General features: G+C 38.4%; 1 protein-coding gene, 1 long non-coding RNA gene and 1 pseudogene across 2 annotated transcripts; 2 read left to right on the top strand and 1 right to left on the bottom strand.

Annotated features, from left to right (window-relative positions):
• Positions 1 to 836: 836 nt before the first annotated feature.
• On the bottom strand, positions 837 to 2,741 carry LOC124140225 (annotated as a pseudogene).
• Positions 2,742 to 3,656: 915 nt separating this feature from the next.
• Positions 3,657 to 10,777, top strand: LOC124137456 (hatching enzyme 1.2-like). The gene is made up of 11 exons (XM_046503751.2): positions 3,657 to 3,733; positions 4,164 to 4,179; positions 4,831 to 4,854; positions 5,350 to 5,396; positions 5,538 to 5,616; positions 5,920 to 6,055; positions 7,462 to 7,637; positions 8,298 to 8,552; positions 9,157 to 9,291; positions 9,839 to 10,086; positions 10,603 to 10,777. The coding sequence occupies exons 1-11, from the start codon at positions 3,674 to 3,676 to the stop codon at positions 10,693 to 10,695; spliced, it is 1,269 nt and encodes a 422-aa protein (XP_046359707.2). The 5' UTR covers positions 3,657 to 3,673; the 3' UTR covers positions 10,696 to 10,777.
• A 3,880-nt stretch (positions 10,778 to 14,657) lies between these two features.
• LOC125382685 lies at positions 14,658 to 16,541 on the top strand. Its single transcript, XR_007222543.1, has 3 exons — positions 14,658 to 14,739; positions 15,041 to 15,176; positions 16,503 to 16,541. It is a non-coding gene; the product is annotated as an uncharacterized LOC125382685 (long non-coding RNA).
• Positions 16,542 to 20,685: the final 4,144 nt, after the last annotated feature.

Below are 20,685 nucleotides of genomic sequence, written 5' to 3'. Positions count from 1 at the left end.
CGTTTGTTTATGTTTACAAGTTATTTAAAACCTATTTTATTATTTATTACTTTATTTATATTAATGATTGAAATTATAATGTTTAGATTGATACAGATTAATTATGATTACTAACCTTGATAACTTGATGCTCAATCCATTGCTGTGCAGTGCAGGTGGGTGTGTGAGCATAAGATTAGCAATGGCAGGTGAGAAAGGGATTTGAATTGAAAGGTATACTAATTGGGTAACAACAGGTAAACCTAATGACGAGCAAACAATAGAACAAAACACCCTTGGAAGTAAAATAGACTGGACCATTGACCTTTGACCCAGTAGAAAGTTATCAGTAGCAAATACTGATAAGGACACAACTAATGATAGATAGAAACCAGGAAATGACACAACCCTCTGTTGAATCAACAAGCTGAAATAGAAAAGACATGATACCTTATCTACACTAAAAATACATACATATTTACAAGCTGCAGAATTAACACCTACTACACTTGGATCGATGCTCATAATATCAATCACTGGATTGTCTGGCCCAGACACAATTACTTTACAGTCCTCCGTCATATAGCTGGAATAATATTGCTGAGTGAGGAGTTAAACAACAAATAAATCGGCACTGTTGGCATGGTCAGACTATACAAATCAAATATTGTTCCATTTTGTGCACTGCTTGTATCTGAATAAAACATCGAATGACCAAATTGATTCTGTATTCAAGTCTAACTGTCATGACATATCTGACTTACTGAGCAATACCACTCACACAATCATTAATTAAGATGATATACATTTGAAATCACAAATTCAGATTAAATTGTAGTGAATAAATGTTCCTATGTTTATCGCCTAAAAAATGTCTGAATAATGTGCCGTCTCACATCAGCTCCATCATTTTGACATGTAACAGGTGGCACATAATTATTCACATTTGATGATGGAGGCACTAGATTATGCAACACAACACATGCCGCAACATAGGTCACAGCCTGTCTTGGGGTCGCCCTGAGCTCATTGTGCAGGCACTGAAACCGCCGTTTCAGGACACCAAAGGTCTGTTCAATGAGCACTCTTGTCCTGCACAATGACCCATTGTAACGTTCTCTGCACGGTTGGTGGGGTTCAGTACAGGCGTCAGGAGCAACCAACGACATGGGTAGCCAGAGTCCCCCAGCAGAAAACCTTTGTACTGTACTTAAACATAATAAAATAAGGTTATTTATTATTAAAAGAATAACAGATTGTTTTATGATTTGAATACTGGTAAAAAGTACATATAATGAATGAATAAAATTTGTCTCATCAAGAATTACAATATTTCAATATTTATCTTGAACATGATGAATGGAATAAACCTTTCTCCAGGAACAAATACATTCATCCTAATTAATGGAACTGTTTAGTTAAAAGATAACTTGTGAGAAAAAAATAATTGAAAATGAGGATATGAATCCAATCTAATTTATTAATTAAAATGGGTATGAAGATTCTGAGATTTTATACAGTGTCATATCCAGGGTTCCAAAGCAATTGCCATTTGTATGTCACTTCAATTCAATGAGACGTCATACAAAAATATCTGTATATTGATTTAAATTTACTAACTGATTAACTTGCTACTTCTTGACATCTTAACTAATAATTACAATAACAGAAATGATTATATATTATTTGTAACAGGATAAAATATATGCTTGTTCACTTGCAGAATACTTTCACCAAATTGTTCTAAAAACGTGTCTTACCATTTTCAGATTGCCTGCACAGTGCTGACGTCCGGAAAATGCGGCTGTCATGTACCGATCCCGGCCAGCTGGCGTTGCAACTTGTGATGTAAAAAATTGCATCACAGCACATCTGTGGGATAGCAAATCAGAAATTTAAACTCCAACTTACAATATATACATAAGACTTACAAATGTCACTCATCTCGCCACCCCTAAACCAACACATACATTATAACGAATACTTAAGGAGTAAAATTATGCCTATTTACCTGTACATTCAGGGAATGGTAACCTTTCCGGTTCACGAAGTCTCCCTCGTTAGCGGTAGGCCGCTGTATCCTGATAAACGTTCCATCAATACACCCTACTACGTTAGGGAATCCTGAAAGTAAAACGTGTCATGGTGTCACAATAGATAGCACACTGTACTGGGCAGCGTTTAATAGTTTTCATTTACAGCCCATCCTAAAATCTACCGCTTGATTATAATTTGATTTGATTTATATACATGAGCTCGACCTCTGACCCATATTCTTTTTACTGACCAATCAAAATGGCACTGACACAAATCACACCAATGAAATCATTTATTTTGTTTACATTGGGAAAATCCCATGTACGTACCTGCAATGTTGCTCGTACAGCGTCCCCTACAACTGGGAATTTAATGAACCTTCCTGACAGTTTAGCGCTTTGCAACGAAACTGCGCGTATGCATCTGCCAGCTGTAGATCGGGAAATGTTTAGGCTGTCCCCAACCAGCAGATGCATAGCGCCTGTCGCCAAAAAGCGAAGGCATACCAGCAACTGTAACAGTGGTGGAACCGCACAGTTACGAGCTGTCTCTCTGGTTAGATCGAGTAGACCAAGTAAATAATTTATAGTATTTGGCCTAAATCTATAACGTTCAAAAACTTCTTCCACATCTAAATCTTCCAGCGGGTTTGAACGATCTCGAAACACTCTCGGAACACGGGTTTTCCGCCTCGCTTGTCGAGTCTGTCGCAGATCAGCTGCCATTGCTGTTATCGAACTCAGCGTTGAGCACGGTCCAAAGCGTACTTGAGATTCTACGTATTTCATGCTCAAGTTGAGCACGAAAACGTACTCAGATTATTTATAACCTCCGTTTATTGAGTCTGAGTTTTGAGTTGAGCACGAAACCGGATTTGAGCATGAAATCGTACTCAGGGAAGTTTTATAACCTCGGGGCCTGGACAAGACATGCTTCCCCTTTTCTCGAACATCAGTGTCATCACTCATTATCATTATTAATTCATATAATTGTCACCGCTCTTTTACGGCCAATGAAATTTGTTTCGGCGGATAATCGAGGCTGGTTATTCTCTGGCCTTGACATGCTATATTTTTACCAGTCTGCAACAGATGACAGATGGTTACTCGGCCACTCACGTGATTTTAGGCAGTACGGTCACTACCAGGAATGGTCAGGGTACTTTCAGGTCAGGTCAGTAGGGTAATTCAGATTAGGAAAGGTCAGTTTCTTCTGTTCAGACAGGTTCGAAAGCTAGAAAGGCAGATCGTTCATTCCATGGAAAGTCAGATGCCCCCGTTTCAGATTCAGATTTCTCGTCAGTTGTTAGATGTAGATATTGTCACAAGCCACGCCCCATACTCATCACAAACATCAGAAACTTCTCCCCATGCTTTTGTGAATGTCAAGTCCTAGCCGATTTCTGATGTTATTAACACTGAGGTTGAGTATGTTCGGTTACCAAAGTCTGCTATATTTTGAGAGGCGCACTTGCCTTTTATCTCAAAGGGTTTATAGTCACTTAAAGAGGTTAAATATACCTTGCGACCTTTGGAATCAATACGTAACACTTTGACAATCGCCAAACGTCCGCTCCCACGGTCCTTATCAAGAGCAGAGATCAGTATAAATAGCTTCTTTACTTACTATTATTTCAGAACGGTTTCTTGAAGGCACCATGTTAGGGGTTGTCCTCATCTTATTCGTTGGGCATGCTCTTGCTGTACCAATAGATCAGGTCAGTATATTACACATACCGCTCTTAATAGGCGAAAAGGGCGGTCGGGCAGCCTAGTGGTTAAAGCGCTCGCTCGTCACGCCGAAGACCCGGGTTCGATTCTCGACATGGGTACAATGTGTGAAGCCCATTTCTTGTGTCCCCCGCCGTAATATTGCTGGAATATTGCTAAAAGCGGTGTAAAACCTCACTCACTCACTTAATTGGCGATTTGTTTAAGGTCACTATTGATTAAATTTTCGTAACTTTTCTAAAACCATACAAAGTAAACGCTTGATTAAGTTTGAATTTAAGATTAATAGATAATTGTCTTATCGGAAAGAGACCGACATACCCAAGATGCTTAAAGATCAAATTTGAAACATTAAACAAAAGTTTGAGTCACACCTTATTTGTAAAGAAATACAAAATCTTTGTTTCTCTTATTCAGCTTCCAGACTTCGATGGTAAGTGCAATATAATGCATAAACATATAGCTTTGAGGTAAGCGCTTTTACAAGCGTTAATTTATAAACGAATCACATTCTTTTTCTAAAGCTGTTTATCAACTGTTTGGTTGATGTAAGGCAACATTCATGTATGGTGTGATACCACGTCACCTTGCTACACTACCTTATCCTAATGACTGGCAATCACAAGTGAATGCATGCAAACAGCCAGTTTGTGATATGTGGACAAACCGTCATCTCAGTTTTGTTTAATTGTTGTTTAACGCCGCACTCAGCAATATTCCAGCTATATAGCAGCGGTATGTAAATAAACGAGTCTGGACCAGACAATCCAGTGATTGAGCATGACCATTGATCCACGCAATTGGGATACCATGACATGCATCATCAACCACTTTAAGTCTCAGTTATGACACACATATGCTACAATAGACTCAATGACAAGGTGTTTGTTGAAATTGATATATAAATGAACATTTAATTGTTTTGTAATTTTTGCATTAATTTGTGAAATTTGAAGATAATGTTCATTTATTCATTGTCTGCGTATCAACACTACAATAGTACCATAATAAAAACCACGATTTTCAAATTTATGTCAATATCAAATTAAAGCTTTAAAACTAAATTCTTGTTTTATTTTTCTAGAGGCGTATCCGGAAGAAAACCCTGGTAGGTTCACAAATAATTAAGATTATTAAGATTTTCTTCGATAGTTTGTATAAGTCTTTTTAATTATCACATCGCTATATAAGTGCAATAATTTTGAACGCGATATTGAACTCCATTTCACTTCACCAGTGCACCTGTTTCATGATATGATCCTAAATAATGAGTGGACAGACATATATCTGTACTTTTGAAGATTCACAGAAAAATGAGTCAAATGATTTGTGGAAAGTGTTCCAAATGTTTGCCATGTCGATAGACATTTGTTCATGATATCAAATGGTTGGGAACCATTTGTCTCTTGGGTCTCATGTGACCAAAACCGACCCTACTCACTGGCATTTATATTTTGAATCAGTGCGAACACGATTTTGCAAAAAAAGAAGTCATGATGTCATTGTTTCTTTTAAAAAGGCATTCACTTTCCACCCACGCATCCATTTTTGTCATAAAAAAGTATTTTACTATATAAACCAAATGAATAATTATTTTTGCCAGGCCTCTTCGAGGGAGATATCATTCTCATGCCAGGACAAAACCCCAACGTAAGGCATTTTGTTTTGTATATAATTAAATAAGATGAGAAAAATGGAAAAGTATTTAAAGTATCATGTCATAGCATGAACTTTTTCAATCATTGTGATATATGCAAACTTAAGTATTGTCAAAACATGTCTATTTTACAGGACAGAAATGCGAGAAGAGACAAAAACTACCGATGGCCAAATGGCGAAGTTCCTTTCGAAATTGACACCCATCATTTCTGTAAGCAATGAAAAGTTGTTCTGAACAAATATAAACAACTAAAGATGAATTTGGATTTCAAAACATGTGCATGAATAAATACAATAATTGGAAATTGAAACAATAAATATCACATTTATAATTTGAAATAATTCCAAAATAGTTATTTTCAAAATTTCAAATGTTTCAATGACATAGTTTTGAATATAGGACAGCTACATGAATGCTGCCGTAACAACAATGAATTTTAATATAATCAGAGAGCACTTCACATACGTTGCTATGCATATCTCTGTTTGGAATGACATAGTTTTTCTAATGTAGCATCGTCTGAGGAGAGAACCATACATACTGCCATGCAGACAATTCATGAGAAGACCAAGGTCAATGGCAAAGCGTGCATCACTTTCAAACCCCGCACACACGAGCATGCCTACATACGATACGCGGGAGGATCGGGGTAAATACCACATAGTTCATTTGTAGAACTAGCTGTACCCATCATGCATTTGAAACAAAAACTGTACTATTCAGTTATATCGCTTGTACGAGTGTATGCTTGCATATCGTCTATTTGTTGAACTAACCGTACCCATCATGCATTTGAAACAAAAAATACACTATTCAGTTATATCGCTTGTACGAGTGTGTGCTTGCATGTCATTCATTTGTAGAACTAGCTGTACCCATCATGCATTTGAAACAAAAACTGTACTATTCAGTTATATCGCTTGCACGAGTGTATGCTTGCGTATCATCCATTTGTTGAACTATCTGTACCCATCATGCATTGGAAACAAAAACTGTACTATTCAGTCATATTGCTTGCACGAGTGAATGCTTGCATATCGTCCATTTGTTGAACTATCTGTACCCATCATGCATTTGAAACAAAAACTGTACTATTCAGTTATATCGCTTGTTCGAGTGTGTGCTTGCATGTCGTCAATTCGTAGAACTAGCTGTACCCATCATGCATTGGAAACAAAAACTGTCCTATTCAGTTAAATCGCTTGCACGAGTGTATGCTTGCGTATCATCAATTTGTTGAACTATCTGTACCCTCTGTATCTCTACATACTCATTATCTGATCAATTTACTTGACATAATTCCGATACAAAATGTGAGGATACAAGAAAGAAGGTACACATATACTTGTGTCACTTGACTTGAAGGAGGGATTGTACCCGTGAAGATCCGGGTTAGAATTGGTCTTCAGCAACCCATGCTTGTCGTTGGAGGCGACTATCGGGATCGATTGGTAAGGCTCGCGACTTGGGTGGTGCATGTCATCGTATTCCAATTGCGTGGATCGATGCTCATGTTGTTAATCACTGGATTGTCTAGTCTAGACTTGCTTATTGCGGTGTGAATCAACAAACAAACAAATGAAAGAGGGGTTAATCCTGCAAATATATGAACTGATGCATGACAGGTGATGCAAAACATAAGTACTCTATACATAAGAAGGATAAATTACAATGGCTGATCGTGTGTCGTTCCAGCAATAACGTGAATGTTAAACTGATATGAAAGCTCTCCAAACATATGGTTGGTTTGGAAATATTTTAACAAGGGGTTGCATTTCGTTCATGTAACTGCACTGAATGTGTAATTAAAATGGCAAATTCAAGGGTAATGCATGGCAAAGTCATAGGGGACACAATATGTCTCCATCCCCCTATGTTTGGAAATAGGAACGGATTGTTTCAATGAGTGGCTTCATCGCACACCTCCCACGATCAATGCAGGTTTCATCCTTCAAGCACAAACTGATTTAACTGCACCATGCACTGCGGTGTCCATATAACCAATGGGACATTTCGAAACATACCAATGAGTCCATAAAATGTATGTTGGTGCAGGTGCCATACTCCTGTAGGACGTCACAGTGGCTTGGATGTCGTGACTCTCGGCAGTGGATGCATGAAGTTAGGAACCGTCATGCACGAGACCATGCACTCCCTGGGGTTCTGGCACGAGCAGAGTCGTCCCGACAGAGATAATTACATCACTATTGAATGGAGCAACATCAGGAAGGGTACATGTTTTTTATATAACACCACGTAAGGGGATATTGGTGTAGATCCGAATATCTTTGCTGCTCCCTGTGGACAATTTTGATATTGCGACTTCAATTTGTTATTTTTATGTGACAAGTTTATAGGGAGCAGCACAAAGATCCGGTTACCTCAGCTAATCCAGTATAGAGAAAAGTCAAATTATGGTAGGTCGTTTTGAAAGTTATTTTGTTCAATTCAGTCAACATTACATGGGTAATGTCTTTCAGTTTTTTAGTTTTCTGGGGCTACATCTATCTGCTGTTAACTGTTAATGTATGTAACTCGATAACAGTAAACTTCGGTTATAACGAACTGAAAGGGACCAATATTTTTGTTCGTTATAACCGTAGTTCGTTATAAGCGTTTCAACTAAAGGATACCGCAAATGGCCGGGATCCAAAACAACAGTTCGTTATATCCGTCACTTCATTATAAGTGTGTTCGTTATAAACGTAGTTCACTGTAGTTTTTCTTTAGATAGTAATATAAATGTTTCGTTAAAATGAACTGATTCATTAGTTTACATATACTTTTTAATAAACCTCTTTGGCGGTGTCAATACAATGAATATCACAAGGCGAAATCTTCAATTCAGCATGCCACTTCACCCATACTTCAAATGATTTTTATTAATTCAGGCCATGAACACAACTTTGACCGTAAAAGCTCTGTAGAAGCCGACACATTTGGGAAACCTTATGACTACGAGTCTGTGATGCATTACAACGCATATGAGTTCGCTATAGACCGCTCGAAGCCAACGATCATCGTCAAAAAGCATGGGGTGACGATTGGACAGAGAGACCACCTCAGCCATGGGGACATTCAGGAAATGCAAACCTACTACGGCTGTGCAACTCATTCGGGGAAACGCTCCTCAAATCCTTCTACGTGTAAGTTTGATATCCATATCAAAAGCGTTCGTGATCTTTAAATGGAGTAACATTACCAACATACGTGCCTTATCTGAGGTGGTCTGAAAAATGGCCAAGATAAACATGTTGTTAAAAACTAGCAAGAAGCGACGCCATCGTGATGCGATAATACACGGCCAAGTTACCGTATTCGACGTAATAAGCGCCCCGCTCTAATAAGCGCCCACGGAGATATTTGCGAATATATTGTCTAGTGAACAAGCCCAATTAGCCATCCTTCCGACTGATCAATGTTCACAAGACTTATTTATTCGCGTATGATATGCACTCGTGTGTTATATGCAACCTTAATTATGGGCAATAAATTTATCTTTTTCACCAAAATAATATTTTAATATGAGCTCCCTATTTCTAATTTGAGAGCGCCATGGGCGCTTCGTACGTCGAATACGAACCAACCGATCCCCATTCGGTCGGATGTGAGCATGTCTAACACAACAGCTGAAATATATTACTGAGCAATCGCATCAATAAGGCTTAAACATAATTTTACTTTTAGTATTCATTAAGAAACTTTGGACATTCGATCATTAATGGTACGTGTTTTGATCTTTTCATGTAGCCTCTGAAACATGCAAATTCCAAACTGATCTCTGCAAATGGCAGAATGGTGGAGACATTAACTGGATCCGTACCAGAGGAAGCACTCCGACCTCACACACAGGACCCACGACTGATCACTCCGGGTCATCAAGCGGTGAGTGATGGGGGTGTTTCTAGCGTGCCATTGGTACACTCTGAAACCCCATAAAATCTTCCACGTAATGACATTTCCGAACTAACGCATATTAGCTATGTCATATGATTTAATGATATTTTGTTATGCCAAACGGAAATACATAGGAAGCCAGGCTTCCTGGCTGACGGTAGCCAGACAAAGGTGGGTTGTCTGCAGGATATCACCAATGGCGCAGCACGTCCAGACTCACTTATTCAATGATTCAATTTATTGTCCAATGACGAATATTTCTTGGTTTGTTAGGTAATACTTATACGCTATGGAAATCATGTAAAATTTATGATTTGTTTCTTGAAGTGTTTCCGCGAGCAGATGCTTAGTACAAAAACTCTATACCGGAGTCAATAAGTAAATAATACATCTGGGCGAGTTGAAAAACGAAAAAAAACCCAAAGGAATAATAATATTTATTATTCCTGTGGAATTTTATTCTGACCATGAATGCCTTTTTATTACATATAGTTATGAAAACGAACAGAACCCTTTATTATGTATTACCTTTCAGGTTACTATGCCTACCTTGAAGCATCGGGAAATGAACACAAGAAAGGCTACCTCTTGTCCGAGACATTCGCTGCAGGCCACTACTGTCTGAGCGTCTACTACAGCATACATGGCCACGACGAAGGAAGTCTGAAACTAAGGTTGCAAACAGGAGGCCATGATACGAATTTGCACACTGTGTCTGGTGATCAGGGTCACGGGTGGCATCACTACATGACCAACCTCGAAGTTAAAACTGGGGATTTCAAGGTGAGTTGACTGCTAGACGTGGTACGTCCCTAAAAGGATATGGAACCAATGCTATATCACTCAAAAAGATTGCAAATGCTGAATTGTCAGGTTCAAAATTCAAACTGAATTGTTTAGTGAGATGAGATATGCGTGAGATATGTAACAGCCATACCACGAGCCAAACATGAAAACCGTATTACAAATGCAGTCTTGCTTTCTTTGAAATTGACTTGTCTTTCCATGTGTTTGTGACGGGTGTCACCGGTGGAGGAGGATACACTGACCTTTTCGTGGACACTTGGTATCACCCCTATACGATAGCGATTCAAAAACATATACTCATGACATAGTCGGAATCTTTTCAGAGACTCTGCTTTTAGCAGAAATTTCTAATGAATAGGGAAAGGATTTTGTCGTTTTCTTGCCAACCTCAATGGAAACCCTTTAATGTGAGTCTTGCGGATGGACTCTACAGTTGTCCGTTAACCATTTGTACTATTGCTTCATGTGTAACGCCGATCTTCCTTGTTTTAGGTTAAAATAGAAGGCGACATTGGCAGCGCCCACAGTAGTGACATTGCCATTGATGATCTGACTGTTACCAAAGGCGACTGTTCTTCACTATAGCAGAGTTACCAGCTGACGAGCGTGACTTCATTAAGATATAATTCTTATTTCATGGAATGTCAATAAACTGTAATGTTATACAGTTAGCGTTATTATTTCATTTTGTTTCTCATAAATTGTTTATCAAAGAATTCCTGATGATCTTATGTGATAAAATCTTTAGTTCACCAGATTAATTCAATTTGTGTTTGTTGCCATCAGATTGCGAAGCGAGTGAAAAGTTGGGCATGTGTTGCAAAGAGAATAAATATGCATGTACCTACATATGCATGTACCAGGTATTAATAGTACCTCGCTAAAGACATCGGACACGATAATCTACCCGCTGGAACAAGCCTTTAAACCTCATCGAATCAATATTCAAGCACAAACATAAATTTGACAAGAAAATCTTTATGGATAAATGAATAACAACTTCTGGTTTGATGCATACAGCCACGTTTTGATGTAGATTCTTACACCGTTATGAAGCTTGAGCAACCAAGTGATGAGAGGTATACATAAAACAAGCTGATAATTGGATGAAGCCAAATGTACAGTCGAGGGGTTGGGGGTTGGGACTGGGGTGCGGCAATTAGCTTGGAGGATAATTCTAAGGGATGGGTAGTCAGTGAAGATGGTATCAATACCTGTTTGGCTGTAAAGTAATCTGCTGATTTGATGAGAGGTCTTGCCAATGTAGGGGAGGGTGATTGTGATGGGGGCGGAGTCTGATCTGGTTTTTTGGGTTTGGTCAGGTGTATGGTGGAGATGGTCCTCTTGTGTTGTGCGGATAAATTGGACACTTTGATAACGTATCAGGCATGTCCAACACCAATGCATTTTGGAGTCTTTTCAGCAAACAATTGTCTTGATTAAAACATATATTTATGGAGGTACTTTGAGGCGATTCAGCTTTGGCGTTGGGGTAAAATCAGAAAGCTTTGAATTATAAAAGGCTGGAAATGGAATTTCAGAAAGAATAAAAACTGAAAGAATTAGAATTTCCGAAAGAATGAGAAAGAGGAGATAGATTTTAAATTAAAGGAATTGTATTTGTAAACTTTGAAAAGATAGCGACAAATTTGAAAAGGCCACAGGAGCACTGGGATGTTAATACAAAGTGTTCTAAAGGGCAAAGCTCATGGCGTTTATTATTGAAACTAGTTAGTTAAAACTATGATGAATTGAAAAAGGACAATTTTTGAAGGCTTATGAGTTGGATCCCGAAACATTCAATCAACAATTTAGGCAGTGAAAAAAGATGTGAGGATGTTTGTGTTGATTTTGATAAGGAAAAGGAGACTTTGTTTGATGGAAGGATGCAGGCCAATACTTTGATGACTGATTTTGGAGGAAGGTTTCAAGCAGTATGTTCATGCTGTGTTTACGACTTATTTTGAGGGTAGATCAGGACAAGACATGCTTCCCCTTTTCTCGAACATCAGTGTCATTACTCATTGTCATTATTAATTCATATAATTGTCACCGCTCCTTCACGGCCAATGGAATTTGTTTCGGCGGATAATCGAGACTGGTTATTCTCTGGCCTTGACATGCTATATTTTCACCAGTCTGCAACAGATGACAGATGGTTACTCGGCCACTCACGTGATTTTAGGCAGTACGGTCACTACCAGGAATGGTCAGGGTACTTTCAGGTCAGGTCAGTAGGGTAATTCAGATTAGGAAAGGCCAGTTTCTTCGGTTCAGACAGGTTCGAATCCAAGAAAGTCAGATCGTTTATTCCATGGAAAGCCAGATGCCCCCGTTTATCCGAAACAGGATTCAGATTTCTCGTCAGTTGTTAGATGTAGATATTGTCACAAGCTACGTCGCATGCTCATCACAAACATCAGAAACTTCTCCCCATGCTTTTGTGAATGTCAAGTCCTAGCCGATTTCTGATGTCATTAACACTGAGGTTGAGTATGGTTGAGTAAGTTCGGTTACCAAAGTCTGCTATATTTTGAGAGGAGCACTTGCCTTTTATCTCAAAGGGTTTGTTATCACTTAAAGAGGTTAAATATACATTGCGACTTTTGGAATCAATACGTAACTTTTCGACAATCGCCAAACGTCCGCTCCCACGGTCCTTATCAATAACAGAGATCAGTATAACTAGCTTCTTTACTTACTATTATTTCAGAACGGTTTTTTGAAGGCACCATGTTAGGGGTTGTTCTCATCCTATTTGTTGGGCATGCTCTTGCTATACCAATAGATCAGGTCAGTATATTACACATACTGCTCTTAATAGGCGATAAGGGCGGTCGAGTAGCCTAGTGGTTAAAGCGCTCGCTCGTCACGCCGAAGACCCGGATTCGATTCTCGACTTATGTGAAGCCAATTTCTTGTGTCCCCCGCCGTGATATTGCTGGAATATTGCTAAAAGTGGCGTAAAACCTCACTCACTCACTTAATAGATCACTATTGATTAAATTTTGGTAACTTTTCTAAAACCAAACAAAGTAAACGCTTGATTAAGTTTGAATTTAAGATGAATGGATAATTGTCTGAACGGAAAGAGAACGACATACCCCAGATGCTTAAAGATCAAATTTGAAACATTAAACAAAAGTTTGAGTCACACCTTATTTGTAAAGAAATACAAAATCTTTGTTTCTCTTATTCAGCTTCCAGACTTCGATGGTAAGTGCAATATAATGCATAAACATATAGCTTTGAGGTAAGCGCTTTTACAAGCGTTAATTTATAAACGAATCACATTCTTTTTCTAAAGCTGTTGATCAATTGTTTGGCTGATGTAAGGCAACATTCATGAATGGTGTGATACCACGTCACCTGGCTACACTACCTTATCCTAATGACTGGCAATCACAAGTGAATGCATGCAAACAGCCAGTTTGTGATCTGTGGACATACTGTCATCTCAGTTTTGTTTAATTGTTGTTTAACGCCGCACTCAGCAATATTCCATCTATATAGCAGCGGTCTGTAAATAAACGAGTCTGGACCAGACAATCCAGTGATTGGGCATGACCATTGATCAACGCAATTGGGATACCATGACATGCATCATCAACCACTTTAAGTCTCAGTTATGACACACAAATGCTACAATAGACTCAGTGACAAGGTGTTTGTTGAAATTGAAATATAAATGAACATTTAATTGTTTTGTAATTTTTGCATTAATTTGTGAAATTTGAAGATAATGTTCATTGTCTGCAATAAGTACGGACCTCCGTATCAACACTAGAATAGTACCATAATAAAAACCACGACTTTAAAACTTAATTCTTGTTTTATTTTTCTAGAGGCGTATCCGGAAGAAAACCCTGGTAGGTACACAAATAATTAAGATTATTAAGATTTTCTTCGATAGTTTGTATAAGTCTGTATAATTATCACGTCGCTATATAAGTGCAATAATTTTGAACGCGATATTGAACTCCATTTCACCTAACCACTGCACCTGTTTCATGATATGATCCTAAATAATGAGTGGACAGACATATATCTGTACTTTTGAAGATTCACAGAAAAATGAGTCAAATGATTTGTGGAAAGTGTTCCAAATGTTTGCTATGTCGATAGACATTTGTTCATGATATCAAATGGTTGGGAACCATTTGTCTCTTGGGTCTCATGTGACCAAAACCGACCCTACTCACTGGCATTTATATTTTGAATCAGTGCGAACACGATTTTGCAAAAAAAGAAGTCATGATGTCATTGTTTCTTTTAAAAAGGCATTCACTTTCCACCCACGCATCCATTTTTGTCATAAATGTATTTTACTATATAAACCAAATGAATATTTGTTTTTGCCAGGCCTCTCCGAGGGAGATATCATTCTCATGCCAGGACAAAACCCCAACATAAGGCATTTTATTTTGTATATAATTAAATAAGATGAGAAAAATGGAAAAGTATTTAAAGTATCATGTCATAACATGAACTTTTTCAATCATTGTGATATATGCAAACTTAAGTATTGTCAAAGCATGTCTATTTTACAGGACAGAAATGCGAGAAGAGACAAAAACTACCGATGGCCAAATGGCGAAGTTCCTTTCGAAATTGACACCCATCATTTCTGTAAGCAATGAAAAGTTGTTCTGAACAAATATAAACAACTAAAGATGAATTCGGATTTCAATACATGTGCATGAATAAATACAATAATTGGAAATTAAAACAATAAATATCACATTTATAATTTGAAATAATTCCAAAATAGTTATTTTCAAAATTTCAAATGTTTCAATGACATAGTTTTGAATATAAAACAGCTACATGAATGCTGTCGTAACAACAATGAATTTTAACGTAATCAGAGAGCACTTCACACACGTTGCTATGCATATCTCTGTTTGGAGTGACAGTATTTCTAATGTAGCATCGTCTGAGGAGAGAACCATACATACAGCCATGCAGACAATTCATGAGAAGACCAAGGTCAATGGTAAAGCGTGCATCACTTTCAAACCCCGCACACACGAGCATGCCTACATACGATACGCGGGAGGATCGGGGTAAATACCACATTGTTCATTTGTAGAACTAGCTGTACCCATCATGCATTTGAAACAAAAACTGTACTATTCAGTTATATCGCTTGTACGAGTGTGTACTTTCATGTCGTTCATTTGTAGAACTAGATGTACCCATCATGCATTGGAAACAAAAACTGTACTATTCAGTTATATCGCTTGTACCAGTGTGTGCTTGCATGTCGTCCATTTGTAGAACTATCTGTACCAATCATGCATTGGGAACAAAAACTGTACTATTCAGTTATATCGCTTGTACGAGTGTGTACTTGCATGTCGTCCACATGTAGAACTATCTGTACCCATCATGCATTTGAAACAAAAACTGTACTATTCAGTTATATCGCTTGCACGAGTGTGTGCTTGCATGTCGTCCATTTGTAGAATTATCTGTACCCATCATGCATTTGAAACAAAAACTGTACTATTCAGTTAAATTGCTTGCATAATAGTATGCATGTAACTTTCATAAGCTCTACATACTCATTATCTGATCAATTTACTTGACATCATTCCGATACAAAATGTGAGGATACAAGAAAGAAGGTACACATATACTTGTGTCACTTGACTTGAAGGAGGGGTTGTACCCGTGAAGATCCGGGTTAGAATAGGTCTTCAGCAACCCATGCTTGTCGTAGGATGCGACTATCGGGATCGATTGGTCAGGCTCGCGACTTGGGTGATGCATGTCATCGTATTCCAATTGCGTGGATCGATGCTTGTGTTGTTAATCACTGGATTGTCTAGTCTAGACTCGATTATTTACGGACCGCCGTCAGACAGCTGGAATATTGCTGAGTGCGGTGTGATTCAACAAACAACCCAATGAAGGAGGTGTTAACATGCAAATATATGAACTGATACATGACAGGTGATGCAAAACATAACCAAAGTACTCTATACATAAGAAGGATAAATTACAATGGCTGATCGTGTGTCCTTCCAGCAATAACATGAATGTTAAACTGATATGAAAGCTCTCCAAACATGTGGTTGGTTTGGAAATATTTTAACAAGGGGTTGCATTTCGTTCATGTAACTGCGCTGAAGGAGTAATAAAATGGCAAATTCAAGGGTAATGCATGGCAAAGTCATAGGACAATATGTCTCCATCACCCTATGTTTGGGAATGGGAACGGATTGTTACAATGAGTGGCTTGGTTTGGTATGCTTCATCGCACATCTCCAACGATCAATGCAGGTTTCATCCTTCCAGCACAAACTGATTTAACTGCAACATGCACTGCGGTGCCGATATAACAAATTGGACATACCATTGAGTCCATAAAATGTATGTTGGTGCAGGTGCCATACTCCTGTAGGACGTCACAGAGGCTTGGATGTGACTCTCGGCAGTGGATGCATGAAGTTAGGAACCGTCATGCACGAGACCATGCACTCCCTGGGCTTCTGGCACGAGCAGAGTCGTCCCGACAGAGATAATTACATCACTATTGTTTGGAGCAACATCAAGGAAGGTACATGTTTTCTTATATAACACCACGTAAGAGGATAGATCCGAAAATCTGTGCTGCTCACTGTGGACATTTTTGATATTGCGACTTCAATTTGTTATTTTCATGGGACAAGTTTATTGGGAACAGCCCAAAGATCCGGTTACTTCGCGAACCGGGTTTTGAGAAAAGTCACAACATAAAAGGTCGTTTTGCAAATTATTTTGTTCAATTCAGTAAACATGACGTGGGTAACGTCTTTCCTTTTTTTAGTTTTCTGGGGCTACATCTATCTGTTGCTAACTGTTAATGTATGTAACACGATAACAGGAAAACTTCGGTTATAACAATCTCAAAGGGACCAATATTTTTTTTTGTTCGTTATAACCGTAGTTCGTTAAAAGCGTTTCAACTAAAGGATACCACAAATGGCCGGTATCCAAACAACAATTTGTTATATCCGTCACTTCATTATAAGTGTGTTCGTTATACACGTAGTTCACTGTAGTTCATCTTTAGATAATAATAAACCTCTTTGGCGGTGGCAATACAATGAATATCACCACTTCACCCATACTACAAATGATTTTTATTAATTCAGGCACTGAACACAACTGACCGTAAAAGCTCTGCAGAAGCCGACACATATGGGATGCCTGATGACTACGAGTCTGTAATGCATTACAGCGCCTATGGCTTTGCTATAGACTCTGGATCATCAAGCGGTGAGTGAAGGGGGTGTTACTAGCGTGTCATTGGTACACTCTGCGAGCTAAATACATAGTGTTTATTCCTAATACAGGATATTAACCATCCCCAAACACACAAGCGTGATAACCTCTTTATCATATAATGTCATTCTTTAATTCTGTGCTTGAAAATCGCTTTCCCTCTCTCACAAACATTATCTCTCATTCAAAAAGTTGAAAGAATGATGTTGGATGATTAATAAAATTTAACCCTCGTGCCTTTTGATATCAAATATATCAACACTCGTTGATAAAAGTGGCAAAACTCCTCGGCAAGCGTCGGAATCTTTCCACTTTTATCAACTCGTGTTGATATATTTGATATCAAAAGACACTCTGGTGAGATTCTCTATAAAATATACAGTATTTGTAAAGTAACAGTGTAACATTTACGATTGAAATTAATATTACATTCTCGAGTTCAATTTGGGTTTCATCAATTGGATAAACATTTGTTCTTTTTCCAGTCTCAGCTGCTTGTTACTTGTATACAATTTATAAAACGGAAAAATACTAAATTTCCCTTTTCCGCAATCATCAATGTGTTTGCTGACACCTATGCATCGAACATCAGGGTCTCTAATCTGCTGTTTGTGTACAGTGACTCTATCTTTTAATTCCATGCCGGTTTCACCGATGTAGTTTTCGCCGCATCCCAAACATCTCATAATATACACCACATCTTTGCTGCGGCAGTTCATGTCGGCTTTCACATTGAAACCCTTGCCATTTGCAAAAAGGAAAGTAGTACCTTCACTTATGATGTTACACGTGCCGCATCTTGGTGTGTTACATCTACTTACACATGGTACACTCTCTGTACAAGAATATTTGGATGGGCAAGGAATTTGCTTGAGATTTTTTGGTTGCCTGGTACTTTTTTATAATTTTAAATTTATTCAGTCCTTGTTTCATTTTATCGCTTTGCTGTGGAATTGGGAGGTTGTCCCTTATGACTGGCGTGATATCACAGTTATTAGGATTGAAGGTGGACACAAACGGTATAATTTGATCGCCCACAGATTTTTCATTAGGTTTCAGGAGAGTATGTCTTGGAATTTTTAACGACTTTTCTATAGAGTCATTTATGACGCGAAGCGGATATCCTAGCTCCCTGAGATACCCCATCAATTCTTTCAATCTTAAGTCTCTTTTATCCGTTTCCGACACGATGGTACATACTCTCCGTGCAAGTGAATAAGGGATGTTAGTTCTTGTATGCCTGGGGTGACATGAAACGAATTGTAAGTATTGATGGGTGTCCGTTGGTTTGTAGTAGATATCAGTTTTCAATTTAGTATCTTCCTTAACTACAAGGACGTCCAGAAATGGAATTTCGCTATCGCTAAACTCCATAGTAAAACTGATGGAAGGATGGAGCGTATTAATAATATCCAGAAAAATGTCTAAATTTTCACGAGTTGAGAGCCAAACTAAAAAACAATCGTCCAAGAATCGCTTCCAAGTTTCGCGCACATGTTTGGCAATGGATTCTGACATGGAATCATGTACCTTCCTGTTAAGAAAATCCTCTATATAACCAAACACAAGTGTAGCGTATGTTGGAGCGACTTTCGTTCCCATGGCCGTTCCCTTTCTTTGATGATAGAATTTTCCGTTGAACCAGAAGGTATTATTTTCTAAGACTAATCTTAAAGATTCCACGATGAAGCTTTCCGAAAATTCAGTGTCAATAGCCTCAGGATGTTTTCTCAGCCAAAATTGAACTGCTTCCAATCCCAAATCATGGGGTAAGTTGGTAAATAAACTCTTCACATCAAAGGTGGCTAGAGTCGCATCAATAGGTACGGCATCGGGCAGGTGGGTAAGAAAGTCTACATCGTCTCTTACAAAACTCGGTACGTGCTTTGTTAATGGTTTTAAAATGATATCGACGAGATTACCTAGGCGCTGAGTCGGGCTGTTCGGTCCTCCGACAATCGGCCTGAATGTGAAATCAGGACAGCTGGTAATTTCGATATACTCCGCATTCTGTTCGGCAATAGCGTTATTTTTCAATTTACTTTTATGGATCTTGGGTAGTCCGTAGAAATTAGCCGTCTGCGGGTCACAGTTTCTTAAGTAGTCTTTTTCTTTAGGGTGTAGATCTCAAGAGAAGTCTTCACTGTGTTTTTTAATTGTTAAATTACTTGGTGTCGTCGCTGGAGTGTGTAAATACATTATGACGTCACAGTTGTAATTTATGACGTCATCATAAGTATGACGTCATATTATATGTCATTGTCAGTTACACTGAAGAGCTGTCATGAGACAGCGAGAGTAATATGTCTGAAACTGATATAAAGAAGATGGACTAACGTGGACTTCATTATATATATATTTAGTAGTACCGAACAAACACGAGGGGTCAACAGGCATGTCCAACATCAATGCATTTTGGAGGCTTTTCAGGAAGCCATTGTCTTGATTAAAACATATTAAAACCGAACAAACACGAGGGGTCAACAGGCATGTCCAACATCAATGCATTTTGGAGGCTTTACAGGAAGCCATTGTCTTGATTAAAACATATATTTATGGAGGTACTTTGAGGCGATTCAGCTTTGGCGTTGGCGTTGCTTGGGGTAAAATCAGAAAGCTTTGAATTAAAAAGGCTGGAAATGGAATTTCAGAAAGAATCAAAACTGAAAGAATTAGAATTTCCGAAAGAATGAGAAAGAGGAGACAGATTTTAAATTAAAGGAATTGTATTTGTAAACAAAAAAAATGCCTCTCAACATCAAGAAAATTACTTTGATGTGACAAGAAATGTCAGATTAGTCCCTCCTTTTCAATAACGAAACTTTTCCTCTTACACTTACACAAAAATGATGTGAGGATGTTTGTGTGGATTTTGATCAAGAAAAGGAGGCTTTGTTTGATGGAAGGATGTAGGCCAATACTTCGATGACTGATTTTGGAGGAAGGTTTCAAGCAGTATGTTCATGCTGTGTTTACGACTTTTTTTGAGGGTAGATCAGGACAAGACATGCTTCCCCTTTTCTCGAACATCAGTGTCATTACTCATTGTCATTATTAATTCATATAATTGTCACCGCTCTTTTGCGGCCAATGAAATTTGTTTGGGCGGATAATCGAGACTGGTTATTCTCTGGCCTTGACATGTTATACTTTCACCAGTCTGCAACAGATGACAGATGGTTACTCGGCCACTCAGGTGATTTTAGGCAGTACAGTCACTACCAGGAATGGTCAGGGTACTTTCAGGTCAGGTCAGTAGGGTAATTCAGATTAGGAAAGGTCAGTTTCTTCGGTTCAGACAGG

Source organism: Haliotis rufescens, unplaced genomic scaffold (genome assembly GCF_023055435.1).
Source record: "Haliotis rufescens isolate VD_foot unplaced genomic scaffold, xgHalRufe1.0.p SCAF_20, whole genome shotgun sequence".
NCBI lineage: Eukaryota > Metazoa > Mollusca > Gastropoda > Lepetellida > Haliotidae > Haliotis > Haliotis rufescens.
This window is presented reverse-complemented; position numbering and strand designations above follow the sequence as displayed.